Source organism: Vulpes lagopus, chromosome 5, assembly GCF_018345385.1.
Source record: "Vulpes lagopus strain Blue_001 chromosome 5, ASM1834538v1, whole genome shotgun sequence".
NCBI classification, from domain to species: domain Eukaryota; kingdom Metazoa; phylum Chordata; class Mammalia; order Carnivora; family Canidae; genus Vulpes; species Vulpes lagopus.
Genome location: NC_054828.1, coordinates 119,849,025 through 119,870,854, shown reverse-complemented (window position 1 = coordinate 119,870,854; position 21,830 = coordinate 119,849,025). Strand labels below are relative to the sequence as shown.

At 37.4% G+C, this 21,830-nt stretch overlaps 1 protein-coding gene and 1 pseudogene across 5 annotated transcripts; both read right to left on the bottom strand.

Moving 5' to 3' along the window:
- Nucleotides 1-69: 69 nt before the first annotated feature.
- NT5C1B (5'-nucleotidase, cytosolic IB) lies at nt 70-21,679 on the bottom strand. 5 transcript variants are annotated; one of them, XM_041754632.1, is made up of 11 exons: nt 21,647-21,679; nt 19,543-19,632; nt 19,024-19,206; nt 18,268-18,405; nt 16,968-16,973; nt 16,248-16,721; nt 15,787-15,954; nt 14,149-14,278; nt 11,395-11,517; nt 10,788-10,972; nt 70-1,939 (listed from the first exon to the last, which is right to left on the bottom strand). In XM_041754632.1, exons 1-11 carry the CDS (start codon nt 21,677-21,679, stop codon nt 1,616-1,618), a joined length of 1,854 nt encoding a protein of 617 aa, XP_041610566.1. In that variant the 3' UTR covers nt 70-1,615. The 5 variants fall into 5 exon arrangements, with proteins under 5 accessions (XP_041610566.1, XP_041610564.1, XP_041610565.1 ...); XM_041754630.1 differs by lacking the exon at nt 16,968-16,973 and having other exon boundaries at nt 18,973-19,206; XM_041754631.1 differs by lacking the exon at nt 16,968-16,973.
- LOC121492264 lies at nt 14,657-14,757 on the bottom strand (annotated as a pseudogene).
- Nucleotides 21,680-21,830: the final 151 nt, after the last annotated feature.

The window sequence follows — 21,830 nt, the reverse complement described above, 5'->3', positions numbered from 1 at the left end:
ACCACTTCCAGCCCATGCAGATCTCTGCCTTTGTGACATTCTCTTGATACTGAGGACAAAAAAGCCCTCTTGTGTTGACTATATCAGTTTTCATGCTTGACTTACTTTACCAGATTGTTTGAGATTTTCAATTTCCTAAAGGATGGGATTATGTCTGAGTTTCTTTTGTCGTCTTCACACTGAAGAACGCAGAGAAAATAGTAGGTACTGAATGAGGGTCATGACTGATATATTTCGGACTAGCTTACATCAAATTAAGAAGCAGAGCAAAAGCTATATGTCAAACAGCAGTTTTCTCGAGGTAGAGCTGGGGTGGAGTATGTATACATAGTGCACTAGAGATAGAGGTGGGGATAGAAAGAACAGGAGAGGGCATGAAAAGGAGAGGAGGAGGAAGGAAATCCCCAGATCTGCTATGTAACTGCTGTGTACTTCAAGCATAGAACTTAATGGAAAGACGAATCTGTTCAAGATGGGTCCTTTGGCCATGGAATTAATAAGAACAACTTGATGTGGAAGGCTCTATAACATAGAGAAAGTAGACAGAATATAGCTTTTGAAGTTAAGACCTAATTTTGGGTCTTAGTTCTGCCATTTATTAGCTGCACATTATGGGACAAGCTACTTTTTCTTTGTGAGTATTAACTTCTTCGTTGATAAAAATGGGGGTAATAATAATAATAATACTCTGTTACAAACATTTGATTTGTAGGAAAATGAGGTGGCATGAAAATAACCAGCTCACTGTGCCTATTATAAAATGGATTATGGTTAAAAACTGGTCAATGTTTCTTGAAAACAAAACAAAAATAATAAAAGAATGGTAACAGCGAAAGTCTAGGATATAGGATACCATACTTTATGTTACATTTTGAAGTGGCAGCCAAGGCTTTTTTTCCTGTGTAAACCTTGGACCTACCTGCTGGCCCGAGCTAAAGATTTCAAATGTGAAGCCTTGTGGTCCAGAGGCAATGGACCCACCAGGTAAGCTTCAAAGGAGCTTGCTTACCCAGGAACTTCTGTCTGGATCTCATCTTAGATGGAAAGTGCCCAATATGAATAACCTGCTGATTTATTTCTGAATGAGCAGTGTCAGAATTGGTATACTTATGCAGGTGGAATGACTTTTTAATTTTGTATTGATTAAAAAGCTGGTCATAGAGGCAACAGAATAAACTCTAATTTTCAAGAGTGTGTTTAACCTTACTCTTTTCCTTCCTTGAAGACCAATATTCTACAGTGATGATGGGTAACAATTCATTCTATCTACCAACAGCCAAAAATGAGCAATGCTTTGTAAAACCAACTAGGCTTTAGCCTTTCAGCATTTAAGCATTCAAGTACTAAGCTTATCCTAAAGAGTCATCATTATGATTTACCCATGAGGGTAGGTGCAGTTGTATTCAACAGCACTGACAGCTCAAAGAGAAGTAGTTGAAGGTAACCTGAAAGTTCAAAATGTTTTCAAAAAAATCAAAAGGTAACCTCTTTTCCAAATGAACTAAGTTCTGGCCTGATCTTCTGAAATACCTATCTAATAACCTAGAGATCCACAAAAAGTGGTTTCTGTAATACCGGACTCACTGCTTTATTTCTCCTCTCCATCCCTAATTGTTCATTTTTGATTAATGCCATAAGGTACATGAGCTGATATGGTGCCGAGCTTCTGCGCCCCTTCAATGTGGAACATGTGGTCATCAAAGAAAATGTGGGGCCTTATCTTCACCAAAATGGGACCTTTGGGGGCTCCAGCAAGGAAAAGAGCTTCGTCTATCTCTAGACCCCAGCGGCGAAGGGTTTTCAGCACACGGGCGCCTGAACTGGCTGCACTCCTGGCTGTAACCAGGTAGGTCCTGATAGGGCAAAGTAACCGTTCGTCTTTGGCATAAAACTTCTTTTGCAGTCTGCCTAAATCTTCCAGAAAGCCTTTTAAGGGACCCTGTAAAAGGAACATATGTCACAACTGTGATCCAGTGAGCTAAAGGAAGTGAATGCTGAAAAAAAAGCAGAGGCTTATAAGAGCTTATAAAAGGATATAGTACTGCACTAGACATGCAGTATTATAACACCAATGGAACAATCCTGAAATTCTATGCATTTATGTGAATATATTTCCTTGTAGTATGAAACTATCCTTGCATTCCTGGAATGAATGTAGGATGACCGTATAATTTATTATCTTAAATATTGATGTTTTAAGAGTGAAAGAAGTTTCTATAAAAATTTAAACCAGGGCAGCAGATGTGAATTATCCATGACAAAATGGGATACTCTAAATAAAATTTGGTTAATCACCAAAAGAACTATTTTAGTTTTCTTTTTGTGAATTGCACATTTTATTATGAAGTATACTCCTTTATTTAGTTCAGTGCCTTCTGGGCTTGAATCTATCCTTGTCTCATATTTTACAGTTACCTTTATGATCTTCAAACTCACTTTTATTTTCAACCTTTCTGAACACTTAATTTCAGCTGTTTTCTGGAATAGAACAAGAATAGGGTTTTGCTATGTGTTCTGATCTGGAAGTCTTAATTTTTTTAACAAAGTAGAATTTTAGGCCATTTACATTTATTGGTATTATACATATATGTGATGGTTCTTCCTTATGATCTTTATTGCATTTTCCTTGTTTAAAGATTTTAAAGAATTGTTCATTGAGTGTGTTTTTTTTTTCCTTTGTGCATGTGTGTATGTGTGTTTTATCTAAGATTTAGGAAGGTTTGTATTCTTTCTTTCTATTGGTTTCTCTGTAACTATGTTTTTATAGTTCTGGTTTTTTATTTTTTTTAATCCAGGATCTATTCTTTTTTACAGTGTGAAATAATTAAATCACAGCACTTATTCGCCTCTCTCTTATCCTCTATTTCTTCTGCACCACCCGATTTTACTTGTTCCCTCTTTCTCAGTGTTTACATTTGCATTATTAAAGATTCTTAAATTTTTGTTTATCAGCTTTACATCCTATCCTTTGATCACCTATTATTACTGAATATAGCAACATACTTACTCTTCCTTAGGTATTTTCCTCCACGTTTCTCCAGTTTTCATTAGTTATATCATTTCTACATTGTTAGGACACATAATGTGTGCTTTCTTTTCTGCCACCATATTCCCTACAATTGCTTTAGTTTTAGTTCTGGGATTAAATATATCCTGTGCCCATTTGTTCCTTTGTGTTTCCAATCATCTACATGTTGGCTGAAATGTTGTCTTCTAGACTAGTTTTCTCAAGAAAATCTAATGGAAATAACAACCCCTGATATTTTCAACTGTTGATCTATATTCTTTTTACATGAATGAATTTTTAGCTGGGTATAGAATCTGTGATTTAGATTTTCCTTCCATTTTCTTAGATTTTTAAAAAAGATTTTATTTATTTATTACACACACACACACACACACACACACACACACACAGAGGGAGGCAGAGATACAGGCAGAGGGAGAAGCAGGCTCCATCAGGGAGCCTGATGTGGGACTCGATCCCGGAACTCCAGGATCACACCCTGGGAGCCACCCTGAAATCCCAGATTTTTTTTTTTTTTTAATAAGTAATGCTCCACTGTCTTTTTCTTTTGAGTGCTGCTGTGGAGAAGATTTAGGACAGCTTGATTTTCTTCCCCACTCATATGTGCAGATTGCCCAAAGAATTACTTCTTTATCTTTGATGTAAAACAATTTTACTAGGGAACATTTCCAATTTTAGGATCACTTTGTTCAATTTCTGATTATATAATGTGGCCTTTAATCTTTTAATAGTTTAATGTATGCATTAAGATCTTCTGACAGTTTGGGATGTTTTATTGGTTCATATTTTTATATAAATTTGCATCCTTGTATTTACTACACACAACCCTCTCCTCCCCTCGGAATATAATGGCAGTGTTTTCTTCAGGGATTCCATTTATGTATATGTTTTCTTTACCTGTGATCTATTTTGTCATTTTTCCTCTCTAACAACTTATTTTCCAACTCTACTTATTTCCAGAGTTCTGCCATTTAGCTTTTTACTATCTGTCCCCTGATTCTTGCAATTCTACTCTATGACTCTGACTTGCTTTATTAAGTTTTTAAAAGTTATAGTAAATGTTTAGTGATATTTTTTTATCATACTTTGGCTACTATTTCTAGTGAGAGATCTACGTGTCTTATTAGATCTTGCCCTTCTTTCCCTTTTCTCAGTGTCTTTGCTTATATTCTTTGCCGGTTCTCTTTTTATTACTTATCACTGAAACAGATTGGTTTTCCTTGGAACATTTTGAGGATTTATGGCAAAGGTAAAAGATAATATTCTAAGGCTGACTTGATTTCATAATTCCAAAGATCCCTTCTCTGCTGTCCTGGAAATAAATTGTTTTTTTAATAAACATGGCTTATTTAGATGATCACTGTCTGTTTTGATCTAAACATTATTTAGATCACTGTGTCCCTGAGGCTGCATATATCAGGAAAAAAACAAGTAATACTCACTTTCTAAAGGTGAAAAACATATCTATATCTATCTCTATGCATGTGAAAAAAAACTATTAACTTTTTCTTTTTTTGCAACAGTAGAACTATTAGCAGGAGCCACCCAACTCACAATAGTTTGGCTTTGAAACACAGAGGAGTACAGTTCTCCTTGCTCCTTTTGAGTGGTTTCCAAAGGGAGAAATAGGGACAAGTCAGTTTATGTTACTATATTCAAACCAGGTATCCATGTCATCCTTTCTTATTTTCTATTTTTGGGTATGTTTTACAACTTATTTGTGCAGCAGTACTGGTATATAATTTGTCAATAAAAATATCAAAATATGAAGTAAAGTTCCTAAAAAATACTTTTTGAGAAGCTATATGATTTAAAACATTTGGAATCTGCCTAGGATGTAGAAAGTTAGAAAAACTGATGATATTCCTATCTAACATAAGAAAAAGCCAGATAATCTAAGAAAAAGATCAGAACATTTATTGAGCCAATTAGAGAGCTGAGGTAACAGGGCAACAGAATGACATGAAATGTAAGGAAAAAAAATCTAAGGGAAAATCTAAAGTTATCTTTAAGGACAGATGGAATTCAAGAACTGGCACATCTTTGGCAAAGCAATGGAGGAAGACATACCAGGCACCATAAAAGCAAGTATGAAAAATTGAGATAATTTTTCAAAAGGCCAAATGTGGACTAATAAAAGTGCAAAGAAGCCCTGAAAGCCAGATACCCAAGAAACACACATTTCCTTATAGGTTTTTTCAATGGACTTCACTAGATGCTTCTAAGGAAAACTGTAGGCAGGATGGGAAATGAAAGAATGCAATCATTGTTAGTGCAGGCATGGAGGAGAGGAGCAGTTACCACTCTGAGAAAAGACTAAAACTCAACCTTGCCCCATGTTTCCTAAGTAACAAAAGTCTTACACTGCCAGAATTAGGGCTTTAAACACTGTCACCCCTAGGGCACAGGTAAAGATCCACTACTACAGGGGAAGGGGAAAGAAACAAAAGTCTTCACCACTGGAAGTGGGCCTGGAGATGGCTGTTGAAGTAAAAAAAAAAAAAAAAAAATGGTTGACTATTTTCAAAGTGCTGAAAGAAAAATATGGTAAATGCAGAAAACTATATGCGGTCAAAATAAAATATTTTCCAAAAATGAAGGAGAATGAGGAGTTTTTCAAACAAAGAAAAACAGAGCTTTTGGTAATAGCATATCAGTTCTACATTCAATGTTAATGGTTTTCTGGCAAAATAGCTATGATACCAGTGAGAAACCTGGACCTATGCAAAGAAATGAAGATTTTTAGAAATGGTTAAAATGAAGATTAATACAAAAGACATATATTTTATCTTATCCATATTCATTCTAAAGATAATTGATTACCCAATGAAAAATAGTAGTAAAGTACTGTGAGTTGATAGTATAGGTGAAAATAAAATGTGTGACAATAGCATAAAATATGGGAGGAAGGGATTGGGAGTATCCTGTTGTAAGATTCTTACACCGTACATAATGTGGCAATATATTGTTTGAAAGTAGATTGTGCTTACTTAAAGTTGTATGTTGTCAATCCTAGGGTAATCACTGAAAAATTTTAAATGTGTTATAAGTTAATAGTGGAGATAAAATGGAATCCTGGAAACATACAATACATACAATAAATCCAAAAAGTAAGAAAAGGAAAAAGAAACAACAGATGAAACATATAGAAAAAAGTAGGAAGATGGTAGATTTTAATATTAAGTAATGATCATATTAAATACAAATGATCTAAGAATAGCAGTTAAAACACAAGGATTGTCAGATTGTACAAAAAAGGCAACATGAACTATATATGTATACTATCTACAAGAAAGCCAATTTAAATACAGAGGCAATATAAATGTAAAACAAAAATAGGATAAAAATAAAAATTATAGAAAAGATATACAATATAAACACCAGTCCAAAAAAAAATACAAAGAGCAAAAAGCTTGTGTGATTATGTGACTTTCAGACAGAGAGACATTACATAATGAAAAGGGATTATTTAACCAAGAATGTATAACAATCCTAAATATTTGGGCACTAAGCAAGAGAGATTAAAAATACATGAAGCAAAATGTATATAATTGCAAGGTGAAATAGATCGATCCTCAGAATATACTTCAAGACTTTGACACTGCCTCCTCAATAGTGGATAGAAGATAGAAAATAATTGGCAGTATGGAAAATCTGGGCAATATTACCTGGCTAATACACTGTCAACTTAATCTGATTGACATTTTTGAGTACTCAATAACACAGAATCAGCATTCTTCTCAAGTAGCCATCAAGCATTCACCAAGATAGGCCATATTCTGGGCTCTTCAACAAATTTAAAGAATTGAAATCATAAAAAATATATATTCTCTATATATACTTAGGAGCCAAAGAGTGAATGACCTACCCCAAAGATCAGGGACAAGACAACAATGTCCCCTCTTACCACTCTTATTGAACACCATTGAATACATTAGCAAAGGTATTAAGGCAAGAAAGATAACTAAAAGACATACAGAATGGAAACAATGAAATAGAAGTGCTTTTATTTCCAGTCAACATTGTCTATGTAGAAAATCTCAAAAAAAATCTACAAAAATTTTTCTATACTAACTGGTGAATTTAACAAAGTTGCAAGATACAAAGTCAATAAGCAAAAACCAATTGTATTTCTGTATATTTACAACAAACAGATTGGAAATCAAAATTTTAAACTATCATTCACAATAGCACAAAAAATATGAAATACCTAGGTATAAAATCTAACAAAGTGTTGTGATAGCTGTATACAAAAATATTTGAAACACTGATGAAAAAAAAATCAAAGATGACCTAAATAAATGGAGAGATGAGATATATTATGTCCATGGACTGAAAGACTTGATATTAAAACATCCCCCTCCCCAAGATTAAGCTAAAAATTCAGCACAATCATAATAAAATATCCAAGCAGAATTCATTTTCCAAGGATGGACAAGCTAGTTGTTGAATCTGTAAAAAATGCAAAAGACTTAGAATATCCAAAAGAATTTTGAAAAATAACAAATTTGAAGAACTCACACTACCTAATCTCAAGACTTACTATAAAACTGTACTAATCAAGACAGTGTGATATTGGTAAAAGCATGGGCACCTATATTAAAGGAACAGAAAGCTAGTCTTTCCCACAAATAATGCTGGAGCAATTGGAACATCCATAAGCAGTAAAAGTGAACTTAACCAACACTTTGCACAAATACAAAAGTTAATTCAAAATAGATTTATAATCCTTTAAAAACCCCTAAAATTACAAAATTTTGTAACATAGGAAAACATTAAGAAACATAGGAAATTTATGTGACTTTGACGGTTTTTAGATATGACATTAAAAGCACAACTCATGGACAGCCCTGGTGCCTTAGCGGTTTAGCGTCGCCTTCCACCCAGGGTGTGATCCTGGAGACCTGGGATAGAGTCCCACATCAGGCTCCCTGCATGGAACTTGTTTCTCTCTCTCTCTCTCTCTCTAATAAATAAATATAAAATCTTTTTTTTTAAAAGCACAATTCATAAAAGGACTAATTGATAAATTGAACTTCATCAAAATAATAGATTTCTGTTCATTGAAAGACACTGAAAGAGAATATATAAAGAGAATAAAAAAACATGTTTATCTTGAGACTAAGAGAAAATATTTGCAAAGTATATCTGCTAAAAGACTTATATCCCTAGTATGTTAAGAGCTCTCAAACTTCAATAATAAACCCAATACAAATGAGCAAGACATTTGAACAGATATATTTGCCAAAGAGTACACATGATGGCAGATAAACACCTGATAACATGTTCAATACCATTTGTCATTAGGGAAACACAAATTAAAACCACAATGAGATACCATTATATATCCGCTAGAACAGTTTAAAAGAGGCAAACAAAAAATAACTTGCCAGTACAAAATACTGATAAGGATGCGGAGCAACAAAATGTCACATATAGAGCTATTGGGAATGCAAAGCTATCTGGTCACTTTGGAAAATAGTTTGCCAGTATCTTACAAAGTTAAACATATGACCTAGCGACATATATACCATATGACCTAGTAATCTTACTCCTAGTTATTTACTCAAGAGAAATCAGATCTTAAGTTTATATAGAACCTTGTATCCAAATGCTTAAAGTGGCTTTATTTATAAATGCCAAAAATTGGAAATAACCTAAATATCCACCCAACAGGTAAATGGACAAAGAAAATGTGGTACAGTCATAAAAGAGACTCGTACTCAGCAATAAAAAGGAATAGACACTACTAATACATGGAATGACGTGGATGTATCTTTTTTCTTATTTGAGAAGTCAAATTCAAAAGATTATATCCTGTGTGGTTCCATTAATGTGACATTTAGAAAAGGAAAAACTTTGGGAAACAAATCAAATTAGTAGTGGAGAGATAGATCCTGAAGATTGCAGGGTAGGATGTCTACAAAGATGCATGAGGGAATTTTGTGAGTGTAATGAGTATTTTGAGTTTGGTCATCATTTCATAATTGTATACACTTGTCAAAAACGTTTAGAAGCATCCACTAAAAATTATGAATTTCACTATATATAAATTATACCTCAATATTTCTGATTAAAACACAGACATACACACACACGATTGGAGACCACTGGCTGAGAATGGTGAGATGAGGTAGGCATCAAATCAGGAAATGTCTGTTACTTGCTGTGGTGCCACACTGGAGGCTTATCAATTGCACTGAGTGGACAAGTTAATCCTGTCCAGCTGTCTACTCCATCTGAGATGACTAGAACATTGTCATGACCAAGCCGCAAGTCCCATGATCAACATACTTGAAAGGTTTGGGCAGTAATTTCACCCAATAATGTCTTTCTCATCAGTGGAACACACTGGCAAAGCCCGGTCTTTATAGAAAAGCTACCCTCTTCTATGTAAAAAAAACCCAACATCTTTATCCACTGCCAGAAGGACTGCATAATGAAACAAGTAGGTTTAATAGAAATTTGTTGGGTATTCCAGTAATAACTAGTATTGGGCTTCAAAATTTCAATCATTTAATGGAAGAACAAGTTCTTTAACTTGGAAAAGGGAAATGATTAATGCCAAATCTAAAAGAAATTTGAATTATTTACCTGTAATGAGAAAATGATATTTTAAGATTATCTTGAAGTAATTATGTTTTTGAAGTTTTTTTTTTAAGTGTTCTTTTTCTGGAACTCTTCCAAATTTCAGTAATAGTTAAAGCCTACTATACAATGGCCTCTGAATTTCAGCAAAGCAGACTTTAAGTAAAATACAACAAAAGACTTTCCTCTCAATTTGTTAGCATTAAGCAACTTCATAACATAAGATCAAGGCTTCAAAGAAGCTATTATGGAGGGGCCATGAAGTTATATGCATGTGCACACACACACACACACACACACACACTCATACACACAGTTTAAATATCACTTGCTGTAACATGAGGTGAGTTAGTGAAACTTTTCAGCTTTCAGTTGGTCTATTTATATTTTTAGAAGTGTAATGAAAATAACAACTTTAAGTTTATCTTAAGTTCTAGAAGAGCTAAGAAAAAAAAATACCAATTCTTTGGTAAAATTCTTAGATTAAAATTAAATAACCCATCAGTTCAGATTCAGTTTGGAGAATATTTTGATGTTTCAAATTTCTTTGGTTCAGAAGTTGTAAGTTTTGTTCATTTCAGACTGTGACTTTAACACTTCAGTTCATGGACTGATTCCAAAAAAACGAAATATTCAGTTTCATTTTGATTAGGTGTTCATAGCTTGCACTTGTTTGAGGCTCATTATTTTGATTCAATTTGAGCTCTCAGTTGTGCAGATTTTCTCAATTAAGTAATGCCGTTAGTGAGTTTGAGGTTTATGGGCAAAGAGGTCCACAAATGTTTACTGACCTATTGGAAATCATTTTACTATTCTGGGAATTTCTTATGTAGAAATGGCTCACTGGTAAACCATATTACCTCTATTACTTATAATTTGGAGGTGAACTCATTATCACGAGAACATCATAGAAACACTTCCAAAAAGGATAGATAAAAGAATGCTAAAACAAAACAAAACAAGCAAACAAAAAACCCAACTGACTAGTAGATGTTTCAAAATGAGGAGTTCATGAAAGGGAGAAAAGTGAAAGGGAGAAAAGTATGAAGGATAAGAAAGGGAGCAAAGTGTAAAGAAATGAGGAGTGGCCTGCCTAAAATAATTTAAACTATGTATATCTGTATTTTAGAAAATAAGCAGATGAAAAATAATTAGAGCTCACTGAACCTACCTGAGCAAGAGGCTTATTTTCAAATAGTGTTTCATGTTGAAAGAATTTGTCCAGCCCATACTCCTTGGCGATATGTTCAGATTCGTCAGAGAAGAGGACGGCATCCCCGTCAAAGGCCACACGGAGCTGTGTGTCACAGTAAGCCATGTCTTTAGCTCCATCAAACATTGTTGCAGAGGCGATCCCTGGCAGACCATGGAGATTTATTAATACTCTTCTCAGGGGCATCAGTTTCTTCTACCATTTTAATGATTAAAGAAAAAGAAAAAAAAAAGTCTGCCCAGACCTCACAATATTTTTGTCTAGCTAACCTGATGACTCAATTGCTCTTTATAACCACACATCTCAAAACAGTTGTTTATGCACTGCTTCCATTTCTGTAATGGATGGGAAAGTGTAAAATGGGTTGTAGGTCAATCACTGAGAATGTCCACCTCCAAGAAGGTCAAAAGCTCTAAAAGACAGATTTAGGGGCTGCCTCTTGTGGAAACACCTTAGCAGAAAATTTAACAAGGACATAAGCCATAGAATCTTATATGAAGCCCAATGAAAGTCAACACTAGTGCAAACCTCTTTATTAACTTGAGGGATAAAACCCAATGAATACCTTCTTGTATTGCTTCTTGTACTTTTTCAGAATCTGCAGAAAGATACAAGTTGGTAAGATATGCCTTCAAATAGCCAATGGGGCTTTTTCCACCAGTCAGACAGAAGCGATCAATTAGTAAGCCTATTATTGGGCAAGAAAGACTTTGTTATGTCAGAGACAATATCCTTACTTTAAATGTAAATCAAAGTTATCTTAGGAATAATTGAGGAATAACCTTAGGAATAACTTCCTTACTGAAGTTTTAGAATTACCTTTGTAGCACTAATATTGAAAAACTGCTATGTTACATATAAAAATTATATTTTAAATTATATTATTATTTTATATAATAGTGAATGTGTTTGGTGTATGATAGCTTATTAAGCATGTTCACATAGACCATGCCAATTTACACTCACAACAGTTGTATGATAGGCATTATTATCATTGTTACAGAAAAGGATATTGAGACACAAAGACTTGTCTAAGCCCACTGATTCACAGTGACTCTTGTGACTAGACTAGACAAAGTTCTCTTCCTTCAACCACAGGCTCTTTACTTGTTGAAAGAGATAGTTAATGTGTGGCTTTATTTTAAGCACTATTTCTGTATTTCTGGAGGGATAATACAATAGTAATGACAAGCACTGCTAGGGTTTAAGCTGTTTTCTGAAAACAAGAACAAAAGGACTGAAATTGTTTCTGGACTTGAAACTGTATTTATTTGTTTATTTATTTTTAAAGATTTATTTATTTGAGAGAGAGAGAAACCAAGCATGGGGGGGGTGGGGTGGGGGAAGGCAGAGGGAGAGAGAATCCTGAGAATCCTCAAGCTGACCCCCTCCCTGAGGGCTTGATCCCAGGACCCCAAGATCTTGCCCTGAGCCAAAACCAAGAACCAGCTGCTTAGCTGAGTTACCCAAGTGACCCTTTACTTGAAATTTTAAATATAATTTAAAATTACACTAAATATTAAAATGCCATTAAATGTCTTTCGAATCAATAACAATTAAAAAACAAATGCTAGATATTGGTGAAAGGTTTGTGACATAGGCACCTATTTTTACTTTAGATGAAAGTATAAACTGGTACAAGCTATCTAGGAAGTAATTTGACAATATGTATCAAGAGCTTTTATTGGTTTATACTTTTTGACATTTTCTAGCTTATTCTAAGGGAATAATCTGAAACTCTGATATAGATTTACGTGTAAAGGTCTCAGTTCAAGATTGTTTATAAGAACACAACACTCTAATGATTTGAGAACAATTAAATAAAGCATAACATTATGCATATAATAGTATATATCCATTCAAAGTGTTTTTAGATACATAGTGAACTGTGTAGCTGTACATGATATAAAGTAGGATTTTGTGTCTTGTCAGTTGTTTGGACTAACAGAATAGTAGGGTCCATCCATCCACAGTTAAGGTTGAAGTGTTTGCTATGATATTAACAAAATACCCTTTTTTTCACTTAAGCCAATATTGGGTATAAGTGACACAAAAGTATATTCTACAAACCCTTAAATAATATTAATTTAATGATCAGAAATAATTTAGTGGCATTGAGGACTTCAGAAGCAATTAAAACATCATCTCCCTTTTTAAGGAGATCACAGTTCACTGAGAGCCAGGCATGTAAAACAGAAATGATAATGTAACAGGCCATAGCAGAGGGAGATACAAATTGCCTTCAGCACCCAGACAATGGAAGAAACTACCTCTTCCAGGTGAAAGACTATTGTTTCATGAATAAAGTTGCTTGAGAAGATGAACTCAACCAGCTCATTAGCAGAACTGATAGGTACATATGATTTCTTATGCCCTTGAAGGGCTCAGCTTGGTGAAGAATCGATAGACCCAGGTTACCTACTAAATTGTGTAAGATTGTGTGTTGTAAAAAATAAAAGGTTTAGCATAGATGAGTACCATGATCTCTTCTCATGTCGTAACACTATGAAAGCTGCTGTTTTGAAAGGCAACCATTTTTTAAAGTATGTCTCAGACATCAGACTTATAATTAGGATAATGTAAAACTCATAAGTTGTAAGACAGCTTGATTATTTATAACTATGCCCACTTTAAACCTTGAATTTAAATATGCAAAAGTTCAATGTTACTTTGACTTGACATATCCATAAACCTGGATAGGTACTTAGAAAATAGTCTAAAACTCCCCAAATAACAAGTCGAGTAATTCCATAACAGGAAAATGGGGATTTTCTCTTAAAGTATCCAACATGCTGATGGAAATGCCATGAAGAACCTAGAGTCAATCAAAATTTCCATGTTAAGGAACAAAGATAATTTTGCTGGCATGGATATGGATTTGATGTGTGAGGAGAGCAGTCAGGGAGAATCAGATTGTAAGAGTGGCCAGGAAAGGTGAAAACCTGTAAACCTCAAACACGGATCTGTGGTGAGCAAGAGGTTTGATCACACAGGGAAAGCCTCTGGGTTGATGGCTCCTTGAAGTCAAGTTTAGAAGTGAAAAACATAAAACAGAGAAATATATTGCGGGAGCTGGGATTAAGACTTTGAAATTCACACTTGACAAGTTAAGTCCAGAGCTTTGGGCCCAACTGTATGCTGAAGTTAAAAATGAACATGGCCTCTCTTTCTCTGACATAGGCAAATAAACATTCCTCACGCAGAGGGGGGTTTCAGTATCAAAGACACTGCATTAGTTAGGCCACAGTTAGCAAAATAACATGGCTTCTCTCTTCCAGAGCAGCAAGCTGTTCTTCCACATGGTATTTATTTTACTTACCATAGTGATTGACGCTGTTTATAAGCCGCACTCCCACTTGGGCATGGTTATTAGTCATCAGTACAATATCAAATAAGTCCTGTTCGTTAGGATACAGCTCACGGAGTCTAGCATTGACATGCTGCAGTGCCTGCAGGTTACAAACATGAATGCATGTAAAGAGGGCCAGGCAAGGTGGGCATTGAAGTCTGAAGTCTGGAGAGAAAAGATATCATTGGTGTCAAATTCAAACTCTGAAGACTCTTCACTGAGAGATCATGGTTCCTTGAAGGTGGGGTTATGCCACTCATTTCTGTACTTTCAGCCTCTTATGCAAAGGACTTCAGTTAATGTTTACTGAATACATAGGTAATGTTTGTTGAAAATTGTTACCTTTGGTTTCCTAGAATTCTCTCTGTGGGGTAGGCAGAGAAAAGGATTGGGATAAAACCCTTTCATGCTTTGTCTAATTTTTTTTTTATTTCTAAAATCTGCTTTTCTTTATCATCTGGTGATTATCATTTATTGTGAAACTATAGAATGCTTCCTGAATTTCCATATTATCCTTGCAAAGGAGACATGCTAATGGTTTCTGTATTGTTCTAATTTTAGAATACATGCTACCAACACGCTTTGTCTATTTTCTAAACATGAGTCTTTAGAATAGGTTAGTAGTTTCTTCCCATACTTCTAAAATGCCCTATAATCACTTCCTACTCAGGGATCCCTGGGTGGCTCAGGAGTTTAGTGCCTGCTTTCCACCCAGGGCGTGATTCTGGAGTCCCAGTATGGAGTCCCACATCAGGCTCCCTGCATGAAGTCTGCTTCTTCCTCTGCCTATGTCTCTGCCTCTCTCTGTGTCTCATGAATAAGTAAATAAAATCTTTAAAAGAAAATCACTTCCTGGGATCCCTGGGTGGCGCAGCAGTTTGGCGCCTGCCTTTGGCCCAGGGCACGATCCTGGAGACCCAGGATCGAATCCCACATCGGGCTCCCGGTGCATGGAGCCTGCTTCTCCCTCTGCCTGTGTCTCTGCCTCTCTCTCTCTCTTTGTGACTATCATAAATAAATAAAAATTTAAAAAATTAAAAAAAAAAAAGAAAATCACTTCCTACTCACACCTTGCAGAAGTGTCATTTATTTCCGCCTGGTTATAATGTTATTCTGTAACATTTGTATAAGTTATATAGGGGATCAGTGTTAGGAGTTCATAGAACTTTACATTTTCAATTAAAATCATGTCAACCAAGATCATCTTGATTTTCTTAATATGTTATATTTGGGTCAAAAGCAGCTGAAGTGAATTTCATCTCATTTTAATGAGGCATTTTGTTTCTACTACAGGCATTGTAAACTCATTATTGCTTCTGGTTACCATTCCTTCTAGGAAGGAAACAAAGGTGTTTCTTAAAGGTGTCATGATTAGAACTGAACTGAGGCCATCTCAACATCCCAAATCTAGAACTGGAGGCCCTTTCTCATCAGTCTATGAGCCTCTATTGGAAGCATAAGCTGACCTGGGGTCACTTTGAAAAAGACAAGGATTACAAGAGTGGACCAGGAATTATCTGGGAACCTGGATGAGATCCCAAGGGTTTTCACGGGTCCTTCCCTCTGCATCCGGGGTCCTGCCATTCCAGACACAATATAACAGCGTACCTTAACAAAGCGGAACGCAGGCCCTGGGGTCAGGATGACATTCTCATTGTTGAGCTGATATTCCATGTACTTTTCTAGACCCTCTTCCTCGTAGATTTTCCTGCCGTCCATCATGTTGAAAAGAGCCCGGGATGACACAGCGATGGTGATAGCATTCTTGGGTTTGGGCTACAGAGAAGGGCGCCATTGGGAGGAAAGTCAGCCACACAGATGGAAGGGATCAGGAAAGGGGCTCATGCCAAGGCAAGGTGGGAAGAAAACAGCAAGGCCCCTGTTGGAGCCCTGGGATGCTGGAGACAGCCAAGGGCTGGGATTCCCTCCAACTCCTAAGGCTGCATGGGTAGGGGAGAAGCTGGGCAGGACTTCCTACACATTGGAGAGGAAGGAGGCTGGGGGAAACTGAGGCTTGCAGGGTTGAGTGGAGGGGAGTCTCAGATACCAGGTGGGTGGACCCTTCTCACCGGTCGGGGGCGCGAGCAGCTCGGGATCTTCTCATACAGAGTTTTCACCGAGGCCCAGTAGGCTTCCTCCTCGTCCTCCTCTTCCTCCCGTTGGTGCTGCCGGGGTGGTTGAGGCAGTTCAGACAGACAGTCGCGGTCCAGCTGGGAGGAGTAGGTGGATCTGCGCTGGGAATAAGACTTCCATTCGGTGGGGGGCGTGCGTGGGTAATCCCGCAGCTGCGATGACTCCCGGGAGTCGCGGATATCCCGCACGATGCCGTGAGCCCAGGCTTCGGGATTCTCATGCATCCTGGTGCTGCGCCGGGATGAGCTATGGGACTCCGGGGGAGTGGGAGGACGCGTGTCGAGGGGCATGGGCGGCGTGGATGGCAGAGGTGGCGTGGGCGGAGAGGCCTGCTCTGACAGCTGCTCTGGGGACTCGTGCTGGCTAGGGGAGGCAGATGAAGTCCGGGAGGTCGTGGAGCTATTGGGGAGCTGGAGCAAGAAAGTGAGTCTGCATTAGATGCGTATCTGTGCCCATCTCTAACCAGGAGGAGTCAAGGAGCCTTCCCCTCCCCTCTATCCATTCATAGCCCTTAACTTGATCCTAGTCAATCCTAGCTCCTTTCAGTGGGGCTTGAAGGGGCTCAGATGTTTCAAGGCCCCAGTTATTGGCTATTTCAGTTACATGGACACAGAGATAGACGGTTCTTATTTCCCTCTACCTTCCCCCATCAGCACCTCAAGCTTTTTTTTTTTTTTTTTTTTCCTTTGGAGTTGATAGGGCACAGGTCTTCTTCCTTGCTTGCCCTTAGGGAGCTGGCACTTAGTTTGCAACGTTTGTTGCTTCCTTTGCATTTGCTCAGAGACCTCCAGGTAGGATGGAGGGCTTGAATACAGGTCCTTGCTCACCACTGCCTTCATCTGTGACCTCCAGTTAACTCTATGAGCAACTAGACCAGACGTTCCCACCAGCAGACTCCACAAAACACCTGGAGGAACCTATCTCTACATTGCCCTCTGATTAATGCCATGATTGCTGGGAAGGTTGGTGGATTGGAGAACCAAGCATCTCTCCATTGCCTTCAGAACTCTGTGTGCCTTGGAGCACCTGGGTGGCTCAGTGGTTGAGCATCTGCCTTTGGCTCAAGTCTTGATCCTGGGGTCTAGGAATCAAGTCCCACATTGGGCTCTGCATGGGGAGCCTGCCTCTGCTTCTGCCTCTGTCTCTGTGTCTCTCATGAAAAAATAAATAAAATCTTAAAAAAATAAAAGTAAAGAAAAGAACTCTATGTGCCAATGGAGCTCATTTGGAGAGAATCATCTTCCTAAGTAAAAAAGAAGAATTCTAGAGAAAAAATACCTTTACGAAGGTGTGCAATGAATTATTAAGCATCTATATATTATTTCAGTTTTTATGACTGTTTCATGTGTTTCAAAAGGAATATTTTTGGTTAGACTATTAAGCCACTTTTCACAGAGATACATGTTTCCTAGTGGCTAGGTCTGTGTCATTCTCTCTCCCTGTATCAAAAACTTGATCTCAAAACTAACATTTTCTTTTCATGGGGCCAGGCCTAGTTAAGGGACCAAAACAACACACAATCTAACACTTTTCAACAATTTATCTCTTTTGTTGATTTTTCCACTCCATCTTCTAAGGTTTGATTATTCAGTAAATAGTTGTTAAGGAAGGAAGGAAGGAAGGAAGGAAGGAAGGAAGGAAGGTAGGAAGAAGGAAGAAAGGAAAAAAGGGAGAAGCCAAAGGGCTTAATCATTAAGTGTACAGCTTATAGACCTAGTGACCCTGGGCTTTAATCTACCTCTATTAGTGTTATTAATGTGAGATCTTAGGTAAGTTACTCTGTGTCAATTTTCTCAACTTAAAATGGGGCTTATGGGGTTTTGTTTGTTTGTTTTAATGATGATTGAATTAGCTAAAACATGAAGTACATAGAGGGGCCTGGCACATAGAAAGCATCAATAAATGTTAACTATTATCATTATATCATGTTCTCCATAATTTTATATCCATCTCTACCTTAAGACTGGTGCTCTTGCTTCTGGGTTCGTCTATTGATGGACCTCTGGTAGATGGGCTCTGTGAAGTTCGGGACCACTGATTTCGCACAAGGAACCCTCGGGAATCAGTCTTTGGCAATGATAATTCCTGTGATCCCTTTGGAGGAGACAAGAGACCCAGGGATGTAACACCCCATCACCCACTCCTGCCATGTACATGCCTACAGAACAACTACTTCAAGCTGAACATAGCAGAGCCCAAAGAGAAGGTCCTTGTCCTATATGGCCTTAACTCAACCTTGGCCCTTACATGCTATTCTAGCTCTGGCCCAATCCTAAACTCTCTGAGGAGCAAAAAAATAGAGATCCACCTGGAGGAGAATCCAAAACTAAGAAACAAATCTGATGTCTCATATTTTTTCACCTGTGGCTCTTCTTAAATGGAAGATGGCAGAGTTGACCATTTTTCTTCCCCTTTTCTCATTTTCTCCCTTAAGGTTAAGCCTGTTAGCTGAAGCTAGGAAGACATATATATTTACCATTTTTGAGCACACTACAAAGATGAGGGCAGCTAGCACCTAAGTGAGGCTGCAGCAGGGCTCCCAAGCAGCTGCCTAAGAGGGAATAGAGCATTCTATAGCTTTTCCTTTGGGAGGAATCAAACTGGAGGACCCTATGGAGAGGCAAGTGGAAGAGTTTCTATTCCCCATATCCTTCCCCTCACCCAGATTGCCTGTGGCTCCCCTCCAAAATCAGTAGTTTGATCTCTGCTCACCCTGATCATGGTGATCTGCCGGCCCTGCTCCCACAACAGGCACATGTGAATATAAATACGTATTGTGCGGCAAGGGCCAAGAGGTACTGTTCCCTCAGCTGCACAAAGGCAGCGTCTACACGACGAGTGACCTCGCATGGGGCAACATCTCAGCAAGTGATTCGGATTGACTGCACGCCTCATCTGAAAGATTGTGCAGAAAATGGTCAATGCGATGGCCAGACTCCCCTGCCCTCCCTGATTCGAACAAAGACCAGTCTCCTCCCATAGGCTGAGCAGAGAATGTAGCTGTGGTTTCTAATTATATATTCTACATGAACATGGGGATGTGTACTGGTGGGGAAAGCAGGGACCAGCTTCTCCTAGTTTGTCCTTAGCCTCTCCATGAGGATATTAGATATCCCTTAATAGAAATCTTGGAAGCTCAGTCTTATCTTCCAGAACGTCCCTGCCCCCTCAAATTTTCTGTTATGCTTTCTGCTCTGTTATTCTCTACCAACTCTTAAGAGGTCAGCTCACCTGAGTGCTCAGACGAACTCCTGATTTGTCAGAATCCTTTCTTTTCTCTGTGTCTATGCTGTCTTTTGAGTTCTTCGATCCAGTCTCATTCTTAATATGGAAACAAAGAATGTTTATTAATTAATCACAGGAGCATAAGAAACCTTGGGTTTGGGAATAAAAGGATAAACAAAAATTAGAATTTGTCTCTTTGCCAATATAAAAAAACATATGTACATATATATGTATATACATGTATGCATTTTAGACATTTTCCATCTTGTTCTAAGAGGCATAAAAAAAAATAATACATATCAGAGAACTATATAAACAATTTTTAATATATAAATGTGTTGGTTTATAGATTTGAGGCATGAGGCATTTATCATTTTAAAAAATGATGCCAGAGGAAATATTGTGGGATGACTTTCCAGAGCTCAGTAGGACTTTGATTTAAATGTGAAATTGCTCATACAGAATAACATTTATTTTCTCTACTACTCTAAAGATTGCTACTTAAGGAACTTTTCGTTTGGCCATGAAACTTCTTTTGTTTCTTTTCTTAATAAACCTGAACTCCAATCTTCTGTGGATCTAAGCCTCACCTATATTAGCTGGATTTTTAAAATCAAGGTTATTAATCCTGTGCAGATCTATTGACAGTCCTACCTTCTGTACATATTTTCTAATTGTTCATACCAGCTAGGATGAAAAGAGGTTTCTTGTGAACAAGCTAAGAGGGAAGACTAGTTAGGTGAGAACAGGGAGATAATTCATGTCATGGTCACTATTCAAATATGTTTATTTTCAACTGCGGGAAATATCATTGTATTGGAACATTATTTGTATTGTTTCACGCTAACTCAGTAGCTATCATGTGATCAAGACTAGTGTTAATTCCTATTTTAAGAGTTCATCTTCTAATATGGATCAATGTGCTCAGGAGCAGCATGTGCATTATTTCCTTTTTGCATCAGTGTTAGTTGGACATTTGAGTCTGTGACTGCAGAGAATGGCAGAGGTGTGTGGTCCTAGAACTGATCCTGAAACCCTTCCAGCCATTCCTTACATCATCACCATGAAATCCTGTCACTTATAACTGTAAAAGATATTTAAAACTCAGTTCCTCTTCTCTGTCCCTATTATCATTGCCTTGTTCCAGATCTCAGATCATTATGGGCCTTCATTCTTAGAATTATAGACTTTTGATTAGGCTTCATAACCTCAAATCCTCCCTGATTTCTAGATCCATAGACCCCATCTATTTAAAGTGATATTTATAAAACATAAATCCAATTATGCTTCATTTCTGGTACACTCTTCATTCACTTTTTTTTTTATTGACCAGGAGCCTCATGGTGTATCCTGTCTACCTCCAACTTGCCCTCCACTGTACACTTTTATAGGTATGTTTGCTTGTGCTAAATGACTTGTATTTGCCTACATATCAACCTGTTTCCTTGTAACCTCCTCTTCTCTTTAATGTTCTTCAAAATGCATCTCAGCATGACCTGGGAGAAGTTGCACAGGCAACACATTCCTTTGTGTTGCCTGTGTTTTTTGTACGTACTTTTACTGAGCACTGAATTGTACTTTGTTTATGTATTCTCTTTCCTACTATGCTGTGCATTCTTCAAAGATAGAGTATTTTCACTTCTTGTCACTAACATATAAGCATATGCTCAATAAATGCTGAATTATTAGATTGAATTATCCTGAAGGGTTTTTTTTAAAGATTTTATTTATTTATTCATGAGAGATACAGAGAGAGAGAGAGAGAGAGGCAGAGACACAGGCAGAAGGAGAAGCAAACTCCATGCGGGGAGCCCAATGTGGGACTTGATCCTGGGACTCCAGGGTAGATCCCAGGACCCCAGGATCAAGCCCTGGGCCGAAGGCAGGCACTAAACCACTGAGCCACCCAGGGATCCCTCCTGAATGCTTTAATCCTCTTTTGTTCCACTTTTCATATTCTTTATTTTCTTTCCATTTACTCCACTTGTAGTCAGTATATGAAATGATTTAATTGTTGCAGAACATTCCCAGAGGTAAGGATATTTACATTTGTTGATGTCTGCATTTTCTTAGCTCTATGGCAAGATTCTAGGACATTCAATTCACTCACCTTCTTTTTTTGTTTCAGAGATGTTTGACTCATTTCTTTTCACTCTTGAATTTCTTTTGTTGTTATGCAGGTTTTCCTCTCCCCAGCTCCATTTCCTGTTGTTTCTGTTGCTCTAAGTTTGCATTTAGAATGTCAAATTTATGACATCATATGTGATTCCATAGTAACAAACTGACTCTGAATA